This window comes from Boleophthalmus pectinirostris, unplaced genomic scaffold, assembly GCF_026225935.1.
Source record: "Boleophthalmus pectinirostris isolate CB_2022bp ecotype Guang Dong unplaced genomic scaffold, ASM2622593v1 HiC_scaffold_4, whole genome shotgun sequence".
Classification (NCBI taxonomy): domain Eukaryota; kingdom Metazoa; phylum Chordata; class Actinopteri; order Gobiiformes; family Gobiidae; genus Boleophthalmus; species Boleophthalmus pectinirostris.
Genome location: NW_026571353.1, coordinates 3060778 through 3083924, shown reverse-complemented (window position 1 = coordinate 3083924; position 23147 = coordinate 3060778). Strand labels below are relative to the sequence as shown.

The following is a 23147-nucleotide window of genomic DNA, read 5'->3' as shown; positions in this document are numbered from 1 at the left end:
CTGGGCAAGAGTGGTCATCTTCTCCAGCCTCTCCCGCATCTGGAGCACATAGGAAACAACATTCACAGGTTCTTTGTTTAGTTCCCTCCCCTCCCACAGTTCCTTTAGGATTGTCAGGGGTCCCCTCACTTCATGACCAAACAGTAGCTCAAAAGGAGAAAACCCTGTAGAGGACTGGGGAACCTCTCTATATGCAAACAAGATGTATGGGAGCCATTGATCCCAGTCTGAGCCGGTTACATTTACAAATTTCCGTAGCATCTGTTTAAGTGTTTGGTTAAACCTTTCAGTTAATCCATCCGTTTCTGGATGATATGGTGTTGTTCTCAGTCCTTTGATACCCAACAACTGGTACACATCTTTGAGAAGTTTTGACATAAAATTGGTACCCTGGTCTGTGAGTATCTCCTGAAGAAACCCCACTCTTGAGAAAAATTGCACTAAACAGAAGGCTACCATTTTTGCTTTGACAGTTTTTAAGGGAAAAACCTCTGGATATTTTGTTGCATAGTCCATTAGCACTAGCATGAAGCGGTTACCCGATTTACTTTTCTCCACAGGTCCAACAATGTCCATGCCCAAGCGCTGAAATGGTGTACTCACAATTGGTAGAGGGTGGAGCGGAGCTTTTTTGGGAAGTCTGGATGATGTTTTCTGACATTCTGGGCAGCTCCTGCAAAACTGTAAAACATCTTTACGCAAGCCAGGCCAGAAAAAACTGCGTTTTATGCGGGCAAAGGTCTTATGCTTCCCCAGGTGGCCAGCCCAGGGAATAGCGTGGCCCAATTTTAAAACAGTTTCTCTGACTGATTCCGGTACTATGAGCTGTTTTGTTAACCCGTTGTCTGTAGAGTATGCCATTTTGAACGCAGAAATCATTGTTATTGGTTTTAGCATGCTGAAAGTACTTGGCAAGCTTTACATCCTGGTGCTGCAGCTCTATAATATTACCAGGTATTTGGAAATCTCGCTGTACCTCAAGCTCTGGTGTGTCAGGAGTAGCCACCACGGTGCCTTGGAACTTCTCCATTCTCCGCTGTCTCCTGGATTTGCGCTCTTTAGTAGTTTGTTCTGTAGAAAACTCAACATTATAGAAAGGCAGAGTGCTAAGGTCTGAAATAATGTCCTTTGATTGCTTTGCCTGGGCCCGGGTGAGGGCTACATTGCACATTTGAGTAGATTGTAGCAGGTCAATTAACACAGGTAAATCACTGCCCAAAATGACCGGGAACGGCAGGTTATCCACTACCCAAACACTGAGCAGGTAAGTCTGTCCTTTTACGGTGATATAGATATCAGCTGTAGGATATTTCTTTTCATCACCATGGACACAGCAGATTAGAACGGTCTCACTGCTGCAGACAGACTGAGGTGACACATACCTGCGCTGAACCAGGGTCTGTGTACTTCCTGTATCGATCAGTGCTTTGAGCGGATGTCCATTGAGCTCCACAGGTGTCTCCTTTAATGCCTGCTTTACCGCTGCCCTCTGCAGTTCTTCCCTGGGCACAAAGCACATCTGGGACAACTTAACAGGATTTTGCGGGCACACTGGTTTAATATGACCCTCTTGTCCACATAAATAGCAGATTGGTTTTCTACCATTGAATTTTGATGTGTGTGATTTTTCCCTTGCGGGGGGCTTACCCACACTTGGAAACTCTTGGATTGGAGGTTGATTGTGCGGTTGAAAGCGTTCATCCTTCCAATTTTTGTAAACCCAGGACTGGTTCTTCCTCCTAGCAGCTACGAACAGGGCAGCCAGTGAGGCAGCCTCCTCAGCAGTCTTTGGGTCATGCTCCTTTATCCACACCTGTAGTTCTGTTGATAACATCCTCAAATACTGCTCAAGGATGATATTTTCATTAATTTGGTCCACTGTTTTACCCCTTGGTTGCACCCATTTACCATACAGCTCCTTCAATCTTATGTAAAGCTCTTTTGGAGTTTCTTCAGGCTCCACATGAAGAGAGCGGAATCTTTGCCTGTAGGTTTCACTATTAATGTCATACTTCTGTAAAATTGCAACCTTTATATCATCATAGTTCATAGACAAATCTACATCCATATGAACAAAGGCACTTCTTGCTTTACCTGTTAACAATGGTATTAAGTGAAAAGCCCAATCTGTTTTTGGCCATCTACAGGCAATTGCAATTCTCTCAAAAGTAATTAGGAAATGTTCAATATCATCGTCTTCACTCAACTTTTGTAACTTAGGTGCATTGTTAAAATATGAAGGAGCATGACCAAGATCACCTGGTTGGCTGTGTGAAGGTCCAGGCTTCAACAGTGGTGTAGGCCTCAGTCTAGCTGTAGTTTGGGCTTGAGTTTCCATTTTAAGCATACTAAACTGCTGTTGAAGCTCCTTAAATTGTTCTTCCTGCTTGGAAACTTCCCTGTCCCAGTAGGCCTCCTTTGCTTTTTGGTGACCTATATGGGTTCTTAGCAGGTCTGCCAGGTCGGCTAATGTAGGCTCACCTGGCTCCTTTGTCTCACTCTCTCCACCAACAGCTCCACCCTCCTCGTCACTGCCATTTTGCAATTCACCTTCTGGTTCACCTGGCTCCCTCCTGATTACAGGACTTATCCGACCTCTTCCTCTTCCTCTTCCAATAGGCATTTTCTTTTCTTTTCCCTTTTTAAAAAAAAAAATTTCCCCCAGAGGTTTGTAGTGCCAAAAACAATATTAAAAAAAAAATAAAAAATACCCCTTGTCCAACTGAATGGTCCCGCCACTGCCACCAACTGTAGTGGACCAAACAGAAAGGCAAAGACAAGGTATAAAAATAAGTTAAAATTTAATAAAGCCAAAAAAGATATAATTTAACAAGGGCTCAAATTAGGCAAATTAGTAACAAAAAAGCTGGGCCCAACTGGGGTAACTCAAAATCAAACTGAACAGAACAAAACTAAACCCAACCAGACAAAAGGAACAGGTGTGTTTAAATACCTGAGGACCAACTAAAGCTAAACACAAGAGGGAGGAATTACACTAATTAACTAACTAAACCAATAACTTAATCAAAGTAAACAAAAAAAGCTAATAATTATAATACAGAAAATAATAAGTGATAATAATGTGACCTTAACACAAACTAAACAAATTAACTTAGTAAAACAAACTAAATAGTGCTCCCCCCCTTTGCTGAGTCCTGATGGTCTCTCCCAGGGTCCTCCGTCCGGTGCTCAAAAAAACAAAAAGACCAAGTGTAAGTAAATTAGACTTATATTAACTAAAATGCGTGCACTTAAATTAGAACATAAGTCTAAATAACAAAATTTAATTATGTGTAGTGTAATTAACTTAATGTAAATAATAATGAAAATTAAATAATACTGACACTATGGAGTGGTGGCAGAGGTATCCACCACACTGCACAGGGCGCTTTAAGAGACAGCAAATACTGTATGTAGGCTCACATCAGGCCTCGTGTTCCCAGAGTCCATCCTGAGGTCCAGGCTGGGTCAGGAGGGCTGCTGAGGTCCTGAGGTGCGACTGTTATGTGTGTTCCATGCTTCTCCATGACGACCTGTGTGCTGTCCATCAACCTGCAGGAAACGCCTCTGATGTCCCCTGTATCCCAGAGTAACAGCCCCCCGAGCAACACTGAGCCAAAACAACATGTGTGGTAACTGATTTTCTAATGCTGGACACACGACAGTTCCACCTCAGTACCTCAGCAGCCCTCCTGACTCAGCCTGGACCTCGGGGTGGACTCTGGGAACACAAGGCTCTTTGCGTACATTGATTTCTCTCTGAATCTCCAAATGTAGAAAAGAGCCAGGCAAACTGTAAGGATCTTCTTTTCTTTTCACATTGGCTTCTTTGCTTTGACATGTTCCCCATTTCTGTCCCTATGAAAAACAAACACAAATGTTCAATGTAGTTGGAGGAGGGACAAATACAATTCATCGTTGTCTCCAGTGTACCTGTATTTTGTATGACAATATAAGCCTCGTCCTCCACTCCTCCTCTCCAGTCTGCACTGTAAAATTCCATCTCACTGTAAGCAAAACAGACAAATAAATGAAACAGTTCTTCAATAATTCAATACTTATTAATATAAAAACTTACCTGTACTGTATATTGTTTTTGTCACTCTGACATTTTTCCCTTCCTCCTCTTTTTCTGCAGGATCACATCTGGCTGGTGTTGAAAGCTAAAAAAAAAAATATAAAAAATTGACTACTTGCTGCAAAGGGCATTGACAGAGTAAATACTGTATGTAGGAGCACACAGACCATGGTGCTTTGTCTCTTGAACTGGATGACCCCACCTCAAGACCTCAGCAGTCCTCCTGACCCAGCCTGGACCCAGGCAGACTCTGGGAACATGAGCTATGTGAGTACGTATGTCCCACTGAATCCCTTGGTTTCTTTTCACACTGACTTCTTTGCTTTGACATGTCTCCCATTTTTGTGCCTATGAAAAAAAGACAGATATACAATATACTTGGAGGAGGGACAAATACAGTTCATAGTTGTGTCCAGTGTACCTGTATTTTGTATGACAATACGGATATAAGCCTCGTCCTCCTCCATTCCTCCTCTCCACACTCTGCACTGCAAAGTTCCATCTCACTGGAAGAAAAACAGACTAAATAAATGCACTGTGCTTCAATAATTTAATACTATCAATATAAAAACTTACCTAACACAGATCTGCTGACCCTACCTGACCAGTCGGTCTGTTAAACTGCACTGAGAACTTTGGCTGACACACAGAGGCCACAGAGAAGTGCAGTGAAAATGTTGCTGGAAAACTGCAACAATTTGCTGCAGCAAAAATTGAACAACCTTTCTCTCTCTCTAAATGTATCTAACATTTTTGTCATTTTTATATTTTTTTCACACAAACTATTTACAACATAATAATAACACCACACAAAACCTATCTAAAAATGTTCACACTAAAACACACGGCAAACTATTTACAACATAAAAATCACACCACACAAAACCTATCTAAAAATGTTCACACCAAAACACACACCAAACTATTTACAACATAAAAATCACACCACACAAAACCTATCTAAAAGTGTTTACACTAAAACACACGGCAAACTATTTACAACATAAAAATATGTTTTTTTTTTGTTTTGTTGTTGCATTTGCTGCAAGACTCCAGATCCTCTTCTGTGACTGAAAGATAAACCGAAGAAGGATCAGTTCTTAAAATAAAAGGAGTACTTGTGTCTTACTGCAGTAAAAGGCCTCTGTGGCCCACTTGACCTTTTCCACTCCTTCCAGTCCTTCTTGCGCTCCTCCAGGTAGTCGTCCATCTGCACCACCCAGTCCGGCCTAGGTCCAGGGAACAGGCGGGCAGCATCCAACTCCTCCAGCGGGAGAAGAGGGGCAGGGGCAGGAGAAGAGGAGGAAACCTTCGGAAGCTTCGCAGGGCGAGCGGGCTCGGCACAAGCGGGGCGCTTCCGAGACTGAGGAGCACAGTGTGGACGCCTGAAACCAGAAAGCCTAGCATCAGGGAGAGGGATTACCTGAAGGCCCCTGGCGGCAGCAGCAGGGACGGGCCTGGGGTGCGCAGCAGCAGCAGCGGCGGGCACAGGGCGCACAGCAGCGGCAGGCACAGGGCGGTGGGCAGCAGCGGGCACAGGGCGCACAGCAGCGACAGGCACAGGGCGGCGCACAGCAGCGGCGGGCACAGGGCGGCGAGCAGCAGCAGCGGACACAGGGCGCACAGCAGCAGCGGCGGGCATACGGTGGCGGGCAGCGCCGGCGGCAGCAGCAGGCCTAGGGGGTAACACGGGGTCACTAAAAACAAAAGAAGAAGGCAGCACAGAAAAGCTGAACTGAGGAGTAGGAGAAGGCATCGTGGAAGTAGGAGTTTGTAATGTTTGTGTGTGTATGTGCGTGTGTGTGTTTATGTGTGAGGACGTAGAGCGAGAGGCGAGTTCCTGTGCAGGACGTCTGGACGCCTGATGGATCACCGGGCCAAGGACCGCACGGATCTGTGGAGAGAAACAGAATGTGTTAAATACCAGTGCTACCAGAGCTCACAGCTTAAGAGTCCAGCAAAACCAGAGTTGAGAACATAAAGAGTTCAATTAACACTCGGCATGAGGCCATATTCAAATTTGGTGTTGCAATTATTAAGGTGAAAATAAATGTAATTAACGATTATATCACAGTAATTATTCAAGTTGCTGACCGTTAAAACAGCTTATATTTACATATTTAAATGATATTTAAACAACCCATTCTGGTGTTAGAATGGCATTTATCTCTATTAGCGATTATCACAATTATAGAAATGTCCCATGAACAATTATTGTCTACAGTTTTTTATCATGATAAATGATATTATGGTTTATTGGCCCATTCCTAATTAACACATTAACACATTACAAGAGGGGTGTAGCAACCAATAATGTAACAAGGGCTAAAAAACTCAAAAGATTGGTTTCTATTTTAGACACAAACATTGCTTTTCTTTCAGTGCTAAGAAAAAAACAGTGCAAGCAACTTTTCTGTCTATTCTGGACTATGGTGATACTTTATGCATGTTTGGTCATTCACTCTGCACAACCTGCACTCTGTGCATCATGGATCACCGAGGGTTATCACCAATGACAAGTCTCTCACTCATCACTGCTCTCTTTATGGTTTAGTTGGCTCGACAATTTGCAGAAAACAGCATTGGTTAATAATTCTTTACAAAGCCATATGGGGAAACTTAGTAATGTTCTTAATATCAGGTCAGATAGTTATGGGCTCCGCTTTTCCCCAAGGTTACTTTTCACCTTACTTTTTTGGTATATTTCATATATAAAAACTATATTCTTATAATGTATTAAAAGTAGTAGACTATATTGTTATTAAAGTTAGGTAAATGTGACTTTAAACTCCTTTTTGTTTGTTGTATAGACAACTTCTAAGACCCCCAATTGACTGGAGATCACTTAACCCAATCTATGAACATACCCATTCATTTTGGCACTATACAAGAAATGGTGCATCTTTAATTTAGCTCAAAATATGCTTTCATTTGACATGTGGAAATTGTCATGTAAGTTATACCATTTATATTGTCAACCTGTGAAACCTAACAATGCTAAAAAGCACAAGGAAATTCTATTGAAAATTCAAGACTTGTCAGTATACTTAGTAGGATTTGGGATCGAAATTCTGGGTATGAGCTAATTTTAATGGAACATTACAGTGGACTGTATGGTGATGGTGATGTGTAATCTCATTTTGTCACAGTCCAAGAAAATCAGGTGTATCTTTAAAAACAGAATTTTAGCCTAAACCATTTGGGAAAAGGCCTGCATGCTTAACTACAATGTTCCAATAAAAGCAGCAGAAGTCCTCTTCTAGTACCTCAATACATGTTTTATTTGCTAAGGTTACTTTTCTACATGTATCGTCTCACTATAATCACCCTATTATTAGACTCTAGCTGGAGTCAATGATCAGTTAAGTGACCGCTAGAATCTAACTCATTCTAAGTGGAGTCACGGGGAAAAAACATGACACCTACAGCAGATATTTAGGAGATTAGAAGCACAAGAGCTCACATTTCTTGGAATAAAGATAAAATAAACATGACCTAGACACTGATAAAGGGGCATTTGCTTGACTAATGATTGCTTTTTGAGTAACATGATGAAAACCCATAAGGACTATGAATCAGGAAAGTGACAAACCTCACGTGTTCTTCACAAATGTCTCGTAGTCCGATGCAGAAGGTGGTCAGTCAAAGTCTGGGTGAAATTCTGTCAGACTTGTGCCTCTTTTATCCAGAAATCATCGATTGAAGGTCTCAGATACAAGTTTATGATCTCAGCCAAGTTTTGCAAAGTTTGCAGAGAGCGCGCATCACTCAAAAGATGCACTTGACAACAAAAGCGCTGTGCGTGCGCGCCGCCGGCAGAATGTGCTTACGTCAGTACAGTACGTGCTTCATCTTCTAGACCAGGGCTACTCAATTACAAACTCAAAAGGCCCACTTACCAAATGTACAGTGTTTCCAGGGTCTGAAAAAGTCTCGGTGTATTTCCAAACTTAAAACTTCGAACAAAAATGTAGTAAATCCACATGGAACATTTGAACTATAAATACACGAGCTAGATGGCTAGGTATAGCTAAGCTCCGTCTAGCTAAGCTAAGGGCGCTCTGCTCCCATTCCTCCTGTACCGCTGTCACTGCGCATGCGTCCTGTAGAGCCGCTCTTCTGTCTGGATCATGTCAGTCGATCGCATCAATACTTCTGTACCACAGAACATTTAAAACGTTCATGAGCAGCAAAAAGAAAGTTTGGAGTGAGCGAGAAACTTGTGAGGGACTGGCAAAAAGCGGGATTGGAGAACACAGCTTCACGGCAATTCTAATTGGAACTGATGCAGAGTCTGACTATAGCTACACAGATGAGGAAGCGGCGCCCCGTTTACTCATGGATCTATTAAAATAATGAACTCTGGATGTCGTGGAGTTGCTCAGAAGTGACACAGAGGGTGAAGAATTCAGTGGATTTAGTTCAACTTGTTATGTTACGTTGTTTATGCTATAGTTATCTGACTTAATAACTGACATAAAACCTAATGTAATATCTCACGTTAACGGCCTGTTGTTGTCTGTTCTATTTTTATTATTGCAACTTGCCTCTCAAGATAAAATGTGTGTTCTTGGTCTCTGATTTTATAAAATGCATTTCCCCAAAAAAGTGCGACTTATAGTCCGGTGCAGCTTATATGTTTTTTCTTCTTCATTATGCATTGCATTATGCATGCTTTGTCATTGCATTTGGGTAAGGATCCGGACAGTAGTCCACCAATTCAGTACCTCTAAATATATAAGAGATAGAAATATAGAGACATAAACATCATTGACCAACACTTGGTAATCGTAGCTTACAAAGATTCCTTTATTTGGAATTATTGTAAATGACCTATATGTTTTCTATGGAAGACAAATAGTTTCATCAGATTTATCTTCATTTTAATGATGGTGAATTTTTTAACGCTGAAAAAGATATGTTGGAATTGCTTTCATTCTGAATTATATAGTGAGGCAGATATGAGTCCTGCGCGCTCCTCTGTGAGTTTATGGATATAATAGCAGCACGGAGCGGTGAGGACAGCAGGAGGAGAGCGGCTCCAGAACTTCTGTTGCTGTCCACAGTCTTTATCAAAGGTAAGAGTGGATTCACTGTATGTTTTGGAGGGGACTTTATTTTGTATTTTTCTCGTATGAGTAACATCAGCGCACCTAACAGGGATTGTATAGAGAAGTCTGTGTGTGTGTGTACATGAGCAATCGTGCTGTTCTTTGGCCCACCTCCTCCAACCTGAGGCTCCTCACTTTTGTACAAAAAATTTGTTTAATGTGACGTTAATGATCTCAGTTAGACCCTCGTCCTCCACAATGTTAACAGGCCTACATGCAGTAGCCACCCATTTGGCTATGGCTGCAGTAAGTTTATTTTTAGTTGTGGTATCCATGTGCCTGTGTGGAAAGTATGGAACTATTAAAATATAGTAAAAACTATTAAGTATGGTATCGTCCACTGTCACCTGGTTATGACACAAAGGAGTTTTTATAACATTACTTGCAGTGGTCACAGCTTATGTAAAAACTAGTTCACTAGGTCACAAAGAGCGTTAATCTTGCAATAAAAAAAAATTACCCCTGTTAAAATGGTTTTGCGTTAACTTGTTAATAACCAGATATTTTTGACAGCACTCATTTGAACAGAATTCTATTGTTTTAACATATATTTCCTAGTGAAACCATTCTCATGTTTCTTCTACAGGGTGATGTGGCACTAGGAGGACTTTATACCAGATGCTCTACCTGTTCCTGTGTTTTGAGGAAGAAGATTCAAGGTTCTTTATCATTCAAGCATGTGAGAGAAACACATGGGGCATGTACAATTCTAATGTTCACGTGATCCTGTTCTGTTCCATTATTGTATTAGAGAGTAATAAGTGCTTTAAGTATCTTTAAACATGTACAACACAGAGTAGATCATCAGAATGTAATCATGTGTTATTCCTGTGTCCACAGAGACCAGAGTGTCTTCACTGGAATAAGTCCTCACACTGTCCAACTCCAAACTGTGAGTCACTGTACCTGTGCTCTGTGTTTGATTCTATTTAAGATAATACAGAACTGTGGAAAACTAAAGATTGTTTATGTATTCTTTTACTTTAAAACCCTTTAAGGACATTTGACATATTCAAGTATTTGTGTCGACAGGATTAAATAATATATAACAAATAAAATAAATAAAATAAAAAGGTACATTTTCATGATAAGGTAACGTCAGATAAATATGTGTATTTAGCATAATTTGATCACGTTTCATCAACATGAAAAAGTTATGTTCATGTTCTGAGAAAAATATGGTAGAGGGGATTGAATAAGTTTCGAAGCCTTAACATGATTTTATTTGCACACAAATGATTCCATATTTAAACTAATCCAGCAACCTTTTTTTTTTTTTCAGGTGTGTGTGATTCAGATCTACCTGGAGACTCGTGACTCGTCGTAGAGGAAAAGGGTCGGACTTTCAAATTGAAAGTGCAAATATATTTTTCTATAAAGTCTGTGTCTGTTTGAAGCCTCCGCCCGTTTTCCAGAGGAACCTTCTGTATCTGTGTGAAGAGCTTTGCAGCTGTGTTCACCATGAACATTTGTGCTGTGATCATTCTCATGGGGACACTGGTGAACGGAGCCACGTCAAGTGAGTAGTTTGATTTGTTTTAGTGTGACTCCGAGATAGACCATTGTTTATGAAGAAGAAGAAAACATTCATTACAATAGTTTCAGTTCAGTTGCAGATATAATTGATGTAATAGATATAACAGTGTAAAGTCATATCTATCCCAGGTGAAGAGTTACTTGGAATGAGCCGGTGTGTTGGTTTTGATTATTTACCCAGCTACACATTACGCTGATGCTCAGGATGAATTCTGATTGGTTGAAATGGCTCTTATTACACTGTTTTCTGATCTGTGTGATAATGTTTCCTCCTCATAACAAACAGACCAGACAGAGGTGGGACTTGCAAGTCGTAACTTGGATTTAAGTTAGATTTGAGTCACTATTTTTAGGACCTGAGATTTGACTTAAAATGAAGTGATGCTTGGGACTTGACTTGGACTTGAAGGTCAATGACTTGGGACTTGACTTGGACTTGAGTTCTGTGACTTGAGAAGACTTCTCTGTGTGAAAATACTTTTCTCTTAACAGTTGATAAATGTTGCACTTTACAGTCTGTCCCTGTTCTCTGTTTGTTACTTTGGATATAACTGAAGTACTGTGATGTGGTATTATCAAATGTACTACAGTAATATACAGTACAACACAGTAAAACAGAGGGAACCACAAAAAACAAGATCCTTCCATTTCAGTGCAGACTACTTGACAAAATAACTGTTATACTATAATAACTGTTGTACTTTTAAATCTTAATTATTTCTATTCTGACCAGAATGATTCACAATAAGATCTTGGCAAGGAATTTAAAAAGAAAAAAATTGCATTTCCACAACTCTTATATAAATACTCCTACATAAATATACCATGATTTTTTTTAAGTACAATTTAGTTTAAAAATCATATAAATAGCAAAAACCAAAACAAGACTTGAAGCTCAAAGCAGACGACTTGGACTTGACCTGGACTTATGGGCCAGTGACTCTAGATTTACTTGAGACTTGTAAAACAACGACTTGGTACCTGGAGTTGTTTTGTTTTGTTTCATTCACACGTTTAGGTGTGGGCAGGTCTATGGAAATGGAGTTCAGTCCTGGGGGATTGTTTTTGGTGAATATTGTATTTCCAAAACATTAAAAGATAACACAGTTAGCTAAGGACTTTTATTCTAATTCCAACAGAGTGCCTCGGAGTTTTTTCACCACTTTTCATTTTATCACAGTTAGCTTTTGAGCCTTGTCCTTGAGGAGCACATGTTGTGGACTTTGAACTAAGACACCCTGAAGACACCTCTCACTTCCTCTGTGTTTTTACCCCCTCATTAATGTTTTATCAAACACAAGAAGGACCACTTGAAATGAATGCACTCATTATCAGCTCTTTTCATGTTGTTTTTTTTTTTATTATTTTGTAAGAATTATTAAAATGTACAAAAGACGACACATACAACAAAACAATATATTATCTGCGATGGGTCCCTGTGTTCCAGAAGAGTCAGTCATTGAAAGCAAACAACATGTCTATCGGGCATTTTTTAATTACAATAACAATAATAACAATAATGGTAAAAAAATATGACGAATGGTGGCTCTTGTGGGCAGATTCTTGTGGGTTCACCAGGCTGGAGCTGTATTGGCCAGTCGTCGCATTCGCCTGAGGAAAAGCAATGAAAAACAATTAGAAAAAAAGAACATTTGGCGAGGACGCTGACCTTTGTTCATGATGTTAGTGGTTATAGGGGCAAATTTGGAGCCAGTTCCATATTAGGCATAAGAATTTATTAACAAAACAAAATGACGAAATGAAAACACCAGGATCGTGCAGAGCAGCTTAATACAAACATATTAAGACCAAATTCTACAGTGTAAATAACAGTGTAAATAAAGAAACATAAATGAAAAATTGTGCCCAAATATTAGAATGGTAGTGTCTGTACTGGGGTAAGACAAATTTTGCTCAAATACAAAAAAAAATAAAAAACTGGGTAAAAAGTTTTAAAAATATAATAATAAAAGATTTCCTGTGCCATCATATAATCAGCTGAACTTCATAGGCATATATTTCTTCCATCCTCCTCACCTGGTGTTTCTGTCTTGGTCTCTGATCTTCTTTTCCATCTCGGCGTCTGTCAATGTCTCCAGCAGGGGGCACCACTGGTCTGCGTCTCCAGTGTTTCTTATGGCGATTTCCACAGTGGGCAATGGGTTCTCACTGAAACCAAACCAAAAACTTAGTCATTTTCCAGTTTGATTTTTAGATTTGTGGTTGTGTTATTGTATAAGATAAGACTGTAGAAGAGCATTAACATTTGAGAAGACTGAGATATGAAGTGCTACACTAATACAGGAGTCAAATGCATTTATTTGAACATTTAGACCATAAGGTTTGCAGGTTTTATTCAGAATAAAGTAAGATATTGTGTCATCTACAATGGACATTTCAATCCCACAACAACGATATTGTGGCCAAACCTCCATGTCAAAGCCTGATGTCGTCAGATCTCAGTAGCTAAGAAGGACTGGTCAGTACTTGGATAGGAGACCGCTGGGAAAAGCAGGTGCCACAGTGGGGCATTGTGTCCTTAAGCAAGACATGTGTAAAGTCCCTCAGTCGTCCAGGTAGGATCCATGGCAAAGGAGAAATTCATTCATTTGTTAAATGGACTAAAGTTTATTTAGGTGGAAAACATTTCACAACTCATCCAAGCTGCTTCTTCAGTTCTGGTCGGACGCTGGTGGACACTGCCTTATATCTGCTTGCAGGGAGGAGCTAACTCCACTGAAACTATTCTGAAACTAACACTCTACTTGTTTACAGGTTCTGTTTGTCAGTTGGGCCTATTGAAGTGCACTGAGTGTGGGGTCATATTAGCAGAAACAGGCCCATAACGGGTGCTTTTACACCTCTGGACCTCTTAGACAACACACTTCACCCACATTGCCTGGGGTGAAAGTGGTGTGTGTGTGTTGGTGGGAGGGGCCGATGGCGCAGATTGGCAGCCACGCTTTGGTCAGTCTGTCCAAGGGCAGCTGTGGCTACAATAGTATCTTACCACCACCAGGTATGACATGAATGAGGAATGCACCAAACTGTAAAACAACTTGGAGCATCTAGAAAAGCACTATATAAGACTAATGCATTCTTCTCCTTCTCCTTCTACTTCTTCTACTTTTCCACCATTTTCTTTTCCTTCATCTCCTTCTTTTGGTATTTTTGCACAGCCCTCATCTGCATTTACATATTCCTGACCCACAGAATGTGATGACCTGCAGCATTACCTGAAGGCGTAGGTTCTCTGGTGCCAGCTGAGTTGTCCCCTGATGCTGTAGGCGATGGTGGTCACAAACTCTCCCCCGAGACCCAGCTCTGAGCACAGCTTCAGGGCAAACTTCTCCGGAGAATTCTCCCTCTCCGACATGTCCCACTCAAACTGATCCACCAGCGAGATGTTCCCCACGTGAATGTTCAGCTGCACACAGACCATCAGGTTCAAATATTAGGTCAGAACCTACACAATGCAATAATTTCAATACAATGCCATGTCTTCATAGAGTTATTCGTGCCTGTAATGTTCCACAGTTTGGCATTAAAGGTCCTATATCAATCCTAAGCCTAAATCAATATTGACTCTTCTGAGCTTTAAGACATGTTTGAATTCTGTTACCTCTTCAAAAACAGACCTGGACTTGTGTTTTGTTTCATTCACATGTGTCTGAGTAACTCTTTATTATTAGTCTGTTTACATCTCCAAAGCTCAAAATGTTCTGTTCCACCTTGTGATGTCATGAAGCAGTACTTTTCAACTTAACAGCTCCTTTTACCTTTTGTTCAGTAGAGATTAGAAATGAATTCTGATCACATTTGTGGAGTAATAAGTAAACCTCTCACGGTAACAAAATTTGAAGTACAATATATTGTTTCAGAAAAGCACTGCAATAAACTAAAACTGCTTTATGCCATTGATAAAATAACAATAATGCAAGATAATCTTTGTAAACCATTTTTAAATAGACAGTGTTATTAAGAGGCATAAACTGCAGCAAATACACAGCAGAATGAAGATATAATTAGGGCTGTCACGGTTAGGGAATTTTTCCTGCGGTTTAGCGGCTCAACAGCACGGTATGCCATGATATCATACCCCCTCCCCCCCCCCCCCCCCCCCCATCCCCCAGAGTTACAATATTTCCAGCAACAGTGAAAACTCTCTCTGATGACGCGCTTGTTGAGCAGATGCACATGTACCTTGGTTGTTGCGCAGATATAGCGTGTGTAGCGTGGGAGAAGTAACATTTTTTTTTGGAACAAGTGCTACTGCATCTCTCCAGCTCTCACTGTGGCCGCTCGGGTCAGAGTTGGACACCCATGGACTTAAGAGAGAGGGCCCCTAGCGCGAGCACGCAGAGCACGTGTACGCAAAGCGGTCAGGCGACGGCTGCACTTGAGTTCTGCGCGGGTCCTTTCGCCTGCGGTCACCAGACGGTCTACGCAGGCGCACCTTAGTCTTGGGTTAGTCCTGGGTTAGTCCTAGGTTATCACAGGCAGGGGAGTTAACAGTTCTGGGCAGGTGCGGGTTTCTAAAAATGAATCCAGGCAGGACTATGGGTCGGGTCACGTTGGTCACGTGCGGTGATCGCGGTGGCCCAATATGCACCATTTTTGGGGTTATTGCGACAGCACGAGATATAATTAGCCACAGAACTTACTTTTCAACTCAAATCTTATCAAATTACAAACAAAAATATCCCCACTACTGAAAAGAAATTGTATAGATGATAAATATTGAGCCCCAAACTATATTATTCCAGCTTTCTTGTATTGAATGGTAAGTCAATACAGTAATTATTGTAACAGATATTGTAATAAGATTATTACAATGACATGAAAACAGCAAAAAACATCTGATTTCAGAAGCCATAATATGGAACATGCTGCTTTTAAAACCCATTTTGTATTTTCCCTGGAGTTTTCATGACTACTTTAAAACTTTTTCAGGAGTGCTTGCTCATGTGTGAATTGTGTCTCCATGGTAACTTCTGAACACTCCACCATACAGACACATGTAGAACACCCCTCCCAGCGTGATGTCAGTGCACAGTATCATCAGAAGTTAGATGTGAGTTTTGGACTAACCTTAATGATGACTCTCTGGTCCGTCTGCTCGTCCAGGATGCTGTCTGTGGGGTACGACTCAATCTGTTGGCGAATGGCGGAGGCGATGGCTGGAACAAACGCCAGAGGATTCAAGTCCAGGTCGTCACAAAGGATCTCCGCAAACATCTCCGGAGTCATCAGCTTCTCTGGAGAGGCAGACAATACATAATACACAACACATTACAGTTTCTTTTAGAACTGATTTTTTAGAAGTATTGATGTTTTTAGAGCTCTTAACTGCCTTGCACCTCCCTGCTTGAATGAACTCCTGTCCACAATTTAAACGAGGGCTTAAGGTCAAACAACCAGCTTCTACTGGAAGTCATCACCGTGAGGTTCAAACACCGGGGTGATCGGGCTTTCTTTTACACAATGCACCTTTAAGCTTATCCTTCATTTATGGGAATAAGCAGGTGACAATACGCCAAGTTACAGGTCAGTGGGGGTCTCACAGTTTCTTGGATTTTTTTGTGTGCAATTTTGCAATTTTTTACAGCGCATGAACACGTATTGTGTATTACAGGTGGGTAGTAATTACACACAGGTGGGTCAGGACTAAACCAGGACTAAACCAGGACTAAACCAGGACTAAACCAGGACTTAAGAGAGAAAACGCTGAGCAGTTTGTCCACAAAGCGCAATTGGGCAATTGCCGCATTTAACTCCGTGAGGTGCGGAGCTGAGCCAGACCTTTCTCCTGCGGTCACCTCTGAGCCCGTCCTGACGGTGAGTCCTGTTTCAGTCCTGGTTTAGTCCTGGTTTAGTCCTGGTTTAGTCCTGGTTTAGTCCTAGTTCAGTCCCAGATTAGTCCTCCTCTTCAGTCCTGGAATCAGTCCTGGGTTAGTCCTGGTTTAGTCTTGGTTCAGTCCGTGGCGTAGGCAGCGCAAAAATTTGATATAATCTCGGGTTAACGGGCAGGTGCGGTCCTGTACTGCGCAGTTGCGGTGTTGTACTGCGGGGGTGCGGTGTTGTACTGGAGGTCTCCAAAAATGGACCCGTGCGGTACTCTGTGCTGTAGGCTCCATTACGGAATAAATGAATCTTCAGTTTGTTACATAAAGAAGGAGGAAAATAACACAAGGACGACAGCAGCAATACGTTTTAAGAAGGAAGTAAAAAGGGTTGCACCTGTCCTGTCTGAGAAAAGTGTATAAAGGGTGTGCTGAGGGGTTTTACAGCCTTAAAACAGATAAAATAATTGTAAAATATAAAGTTGACTACTTCGCTGATTTCACCTGTCGCGGGTTATTTTTAGAACGTAACCCCCGCGATAAACGAGGGACACTGTACTCTCACCTCACAATCTGTGCACATGGACTCACACTTGTCCCGACCGGGACGGAAAAACGGAGAATTTCTTGTACAAGTCATTGTTAAATGCGCATTTGTGCTTCGGTATGTTGCAGACTGACCGACTGTTTGTGTCTCGCTCCTTCTGAGTCACAGAGAACTACGAGAGATGCTCATTTTAATGCCTCCAATGAACGGTACTGAAAACCCGGACATTTGCCCCGGACATGACGCAAAATACGGACATGTCCGGGGAAAAACGGATGTTTGGTCACCCTAATTAAGCCTTTCTATCTTCATGGAGACCAAACCAGACCAAGTCTTTCAAGGCATTTTTGAGCTCTAAAAAACCACCTGTAATTGAATAAAGGTAAAGTAGAGCTGTTTAACGTCATAATGTGGAACATTCCAGGCAGAATAATGACATCTCCATAGAAACAAGCAGGTGACGGACCCCAAACCATAAAGTTACACAGTGCACCTTTAAATTGCCCATCCTTAACATTACTGCAGTTACCGTTCATGTTCCAGGTGAAAGCGTCTCTGAGCTTCTGTCCCTCGATCTCCATGTCGAGGCGGATGGGGACCAGGACTTCAGGCTGAGTGGCGTTTTCATGGATAACAGCCGGATCGTGGTCATCAAAACTAAGAAAAAGAAATGGCATTATTGGTGATTTTCAGGTACTACAATGTTACTCTGTATTTTACCACGAAATCCAAAAGGTAAATTCACAACTGTTGAACCTGGTATTTTCAATTACTGACTAAACTCAAGAACTCACTGTATTACAACATCATTTTACACTTTAACAATGTTAATTTTAGCTGCCCCCCATCTGTATTCATTAATATACTGTAACGGCATCTGAAATCCAGCAATTAGAGGACCAGAGAGTCACTGAGAGATGGAGTTTTTTGTAGCCTCTCCACAGATATGACCTGACAGAAAGGTTTAATGCCATTCTGTGAAACATTACAGACAAAGCTCCACAGAGAAAAGCATCTGACGGACCTTCCACCAGAAAAGTTACATAATGCACCTTTAAGATTATCCATCTCTATAGGGATAAGCAGGTGATAATACTCGACAAAGTCACAGATCAGCTCTGTGGACAGGCAACCCTTTTCCATGACTTAACAGCACCTACATGTGTAGAATTTATCATACTTTTGGGACTTAATATGAAATGTAAACCCTTTCCACTCACCTTATGGTTTTGGGATTATAGTTTTTAAACATTCAAAATAATGTCAGTGCATTTATTGACGTCTCTTCAAAAAAAAAAAAGGTGCAGATGTTTGGAAATAATCATAATAGCCTAATGATAGTTGCGTGAAATAGATGCAATATAAAATGTAATATAAAATGCCATGACTTTTCCAGGCCTGGAAAATTTTCAATTTACATGATTTCTATGACCGTGGGAACCCTGCTGCTCACAGTACGAATGCATGTGAAAATGTATTTAAGCAATTAAACAACTGTACTTAGGTAAATCATATACTAGATACTTATATTGTCACAATACTAATATACAAACATTTTAAACTTGATTTCGACACTAAGGAACAGACTTGATGCTCAATACCAATTCCAGTACCACAATGATACAAAAAACATCTTTATTTAGATAATAGAATGTGATTTTCAGCATTAAATAATGGTATTTTCTTTCTATTCCCGTGTGGCCTTATATGTGTGTAATCCCTCAGTGGTCCAGTAGGTTCCATAGTGGTCTGTGTGTGTACACTAGTCTATGTGCTCTTAGAATTGTTCTGATACAGCTCAACATCATGCTAAAGCTGTCATGGAAAGATTCATTTCTGTCCTGAGAATGTGATTTTTTTTTGTATCGACGAGTATCTAGTTTTGATACTAATCAGTTTTAGTACTATTAGTATCTTATTTTACTTTTGACAACCCTAATAGATTTTGCTTTGTCTGTAATGTTTCACAATATTGTATTAAATCTTTCTATCTTCATGGAGACCAAACTAGACCAAGTTACAGGTCAGATCTGTGGGGAGGCGACTCTGCTGACGGTCAGAATGCTTGTAGTAAAACCACTTATATTTGAAGAAATGTAAGGTAAAACTGTGTAAAGTCATACTGTGGGACATTCCAACCAGAGAAATTACATTTCCATAGAAACAAGAAGATGACAGACCCCTACCAAAAAGTTACATTGTACTCCTTTAACTTCATAATCCATATCTGAATTAACTGATTAAAGTTTAGACTTGTCTGGCCTCCACAGACTCCTTTCTCCTGCTCCTTTCTCTCCAACACGTACCAGAGGGGGAAGGTCCTCTTCTTGTCTCGCCCGAGCCGGCTACGGTTGATGGTGGTGGAGCAGGGCACAGCGTCTAGATGGTGAGAGCTGTTGGGTAAAGTCGGGACCCACTGGCTGTTTCTCTTCGCCTTCTGTTCCCTACGACACACAGCGAGCAATGAGGAAGTGTTTGGAATAATCTGCTGTGAGTTGGAGACAGTTGTGTGACATTTTTGTTGCTGTTAAACTATGTTAAAATGAGACTGAATGTACTGAACTGAAATGAGAAGCCTATTTGGTAACCAAGAAAAAAGATAGGAATATACGAAAGTGAATGAGATGTTTTACTAAAGATAATAAGAAAATTAGGGTCATTATTTTATTTATAACTACTTTATACTTTAAAAAGGGCCCATATTAGGCTATTTTCTGACCTATGTTATAATGTTGTTTCCTCATCAAAACATACCTGGAGTTTTGTTTTGTGTGGAGCACCTTAACTAGAATGATTTGAATAACACTAACACTAAATGACATCACATGGTGGATTTTGAGCTTTGGAGATGTAGACAGACTAACAATAAAGGATTACTCAAACATGTGTGAATGCAGAAAAAACACAACTCTGGGTCTGTTTTTTAGGAGGTAACAACATTATAATATGACTTAAAGCTCATAAGAGTCCATTTTGTGTAATATAGAACCTTTAAACATTCAAACAGACTTCTTCCAAATCATCTTAATTATGAAATATAAAATCTTAGGTTCTTAATAGTGTAAGGGTCGTACCTGATGTATGCGGGGGGTTCAGCAATAGATACTGCTTTGTACTTCTCATCGTTTCCCTCTAGAATCTCCTCCACCTCCGAGGCTTTTAGTAGAGTCACACTGGTGGCCAGCTGTGTGTATCCATGATCTGAAACACATGACATCCATATCAATATTCACCTTATTTTGGAAGTGCACGCCGCCATCATCATTTGTGTTCTATTATTTTGCATGGGGCCGATCCTCACAGCAGATCAGATCAATCCAAACGATAAAGCTGTTTTAAAGCTTCTAGAGAATCAGTGTAGTGTGACTTGTTGTTGTGACAAATGACGACTTTATGTCATATTTAAGATACAAAACATTTGTCACACTTTTCTTCGCAGTAGGAAGGGCTGATACAGCCAAAAAAATAATAATTATAGTAGGATTGTTCACATTTACTGCCACATATACATTACAAAATATGGGATTAACTCAAAAATAAAATTGGACTAAACCAGGGCTAATCCAGATCAAACAAAGTCAATATCAGTACTAAAGTGGAATAAAACAGGGAATAAACCAGGTTTGTTTGTGTGTGTGTGTGTGTGTGTGTGTGGGTGTGTGTGTGTGTGTGTGTGTGTGTGTGGGTGTGCGTGTGCGCGTGTGTGTGTGTGTGTGTGTGTGTGCGCGTGTGTGCAAAAGCACCATTAGTGACTTCATTAGTATCTTAATATTATTTTAAAAGGCCTAGATATTCTGATCTATGATATAATGTTGTTTCGTCATCAGAAACATACCCACCTATTTAGTTTCATTCACACATGTTTAACACACTCAAACATGAGTGAATGAAACAAAACACATCTCCAGGTATGTTTTGATCAGGTAACAGCATTATAACATGGTTAAAAGTTGACAAGAGTCAATTTTGCATAATATAGAACCTTTAAAAAATAGTTAAGGCTATCAACTTGATCAGTCTCACACCCTCATACAGCCCACATGCATGATGGAAGTGCAGAAGAAGAAAAGACAGAAGAGCACACATCATAGAAGCATCTTTTCAGATTGTCAAATCGTCACAAAGTTATATCAGAATTTGAATCATAATCACCCATTAACCATAGTTTGGACTGGACATACTGAGTGGGCGATATACTAAAAATACTGTTATAACTTAAAAGTGAATTTAAAGTTACACTGACCATGTGATGACTCCACAATCTTCTTTCGTTCTTCAACCGAGGCCTGTTTCCTCCATAATGACGGATACCTTTTGTACAAAGAGCCTCTGAACATGCGCATGTAGTTACCCACCTGGACCCACAAACACACACAAAAATGTGTTAATATTCTCCATTACATTAAACCCATTCTAACTTATGTCTGTGTTTTTTAATGGACACAGGCAGCAATACATAAGGGTCCGGTCAAGCGGTAACGGAGGGAAACAGGGGCAGATTTTTTACATTCAAATAGCTCTTATTCAGAAACTAGAGGGACTATTGAAATCAGTAAAGTATCAGAATGTAGGAAAGAGTTAACACTTCAACAGGGTAAAGTTAAACCTGCGATATTCTTTCAAGTTGTTGACAAAAAATTTTAAAACTCATGTCGGTAACGGAGGGAATGAAATATGCAGCACTTTTTGGGCAAGAAATCCAAACAGTGATAACTAGCGGTTCTCACTTCCATATCCTTAACAAACTGGTGTGAATATTTGCTTCATATAGTTTTCTACCATATGGTACAAGATTAGGTTGAAAAACCTCTTACTTTTTGAGTAATGAGAGGTCATGGTCACGGAGAGAAAATTGTGCAAGCAAGTAGAAGGTGCATGATTTTACATCATTTGTCAACTTTTATCTTCTGAATACTTTAATATTACTTCAAAATGAAAGAAAACTATTTGTATAAAATATGTCAGTCCTTTCAAGCAAATTTTTATCATTTTAAATACATTTTTTTTGAAAAATCATGTACCTTCATCAACAGTTCAAAGATGGAATAACACAAGATATGATGAAATACATCCATTTATTTACACGATTTGCAGGTCTTTGAAATTTGGGAAATAATTTTTGTTCCATGTTTCATACATGGTCTGTTTAAAACATATGGAACTTTAGAACCAAAAATGGTACAGAAAAAAGGTCAGCAGTTTCATAAACTAGAGTACATATGTATCTGTTGAATACATTTTTATATCAGATACATTAACTTGAATTTTTGGCCTTGCTGTTTACTTCTGCTTGACCAGGCCCATAAGCATTGTACTTGAACTAATGCTTAAGGATTCTTTGTTTTGTTTGGCATAACGTTGCTTCAATACATCAAATTTAAAGCATAAAAACTTGACTGATTTTCAGATTCTATCAAAAAGTAGTAAACCACAGTGGAACAAGAATGGGAACAGAAAAAAAACAAAACATTACCAAGTTTAAACAAATGCTGATTTCCAGATATTAAAAGAGAGATATTAAAAACACACATTTTTACAAATATAAATCATATTATTCAAACGTGAAATGTATAATTCATTGTCTATAGACACCAATAAACTGTGACTCATAATACATCTGAATAAACAACAATAATAATCACTTTACTGTATTTTACCCAACATCTTTTTGAAATAATATTGTCCATATTACTTACACCAGAAACAGAAAGGCGAACAGATCAGATTCACATGCAGAATATTATTAAAACCCTTTTAATGCACATGATCTACTGTGATGATCTACTGTTAGCATCCTAGCCTTTACAGCGGCCAAACCGGTCACAGAAAACCCACACATTAATGCGATCAAAACAGTCATCTGCCGTTTCATTGTAATAAACACGTTATATACCGACCTCTGAGCCAATCATGTAATAATCCCCATCCTCTTCCAGTTGAAATTTCACCGGCTTTTGCCCAAACGTTTTGCTGAGCGCCATGCTAGCTCCGAAAAACAAAGCTCTGCGATTCCCACTGCGCATGCGTACACC

General features: G+C 40.1%; 1 protein-coding gene across 1 annotated transcript; it reads right to left on the bottom strand.

Moving 5' to 3' along the window:
- Positions 1 to 12063: 12063 nt before the first annotated feature.
- On the bottom strand, positions 12064 to 23143 carry LOC110172390 (SWI/SNF-related matrix-associated actin-dependent regulator of chromatin subfamily B member 1). Its single transcript, XM_020938252.2, has 9 exons — positions 23013 to 23143; positions 21359 to 21470; positions 20190 to 20316; positions 19422 to 19559; positions 17645 to 17772; positions 15817 to 15983; positions 13962 to 14152; positions 12763 to 12894; positions 12064 to 12336 (listed from the first exon to the last, which is right to left on the bottom strand). The coding sequence occupies exons 1-9, from the start codon at positions 23136 to 23138 to the stop codon at positions 12297 to 12299; spliced, it is 1161 nt and encodes a 386-aa protein (XP_020793911.2). The 5' UTR covers positions 23139 to 23143; the 3' UTR covers positions 12064 to 12296.
- Positions 23144 to 23147: the final 4 nt, after the last annotated feature.

Coding starts and splice junctions, on each gene's coding strand:
- LOC110172390 (XM_020938252.2), bottom strand. CDS start 23,138: ATGCGCAGTGGGAATCGCAGAGCTTTGTTTTTCGGAGCTAGCATGGCG. Junction 17,773..19,421: donor AAGAGGACCTTCCCCCTCTG/GTACGTGTTGGA, acceptor TCTTTTTCTTAG/TTTTGATGACCACGATCCGG. Junction 15,984..17,644: donor TTTCACCTGGAACATGAACG/GTAACTGCAGTA, acceptor CTGCCTCTCCAG/AGAAGCTGATGACTCCGGAG.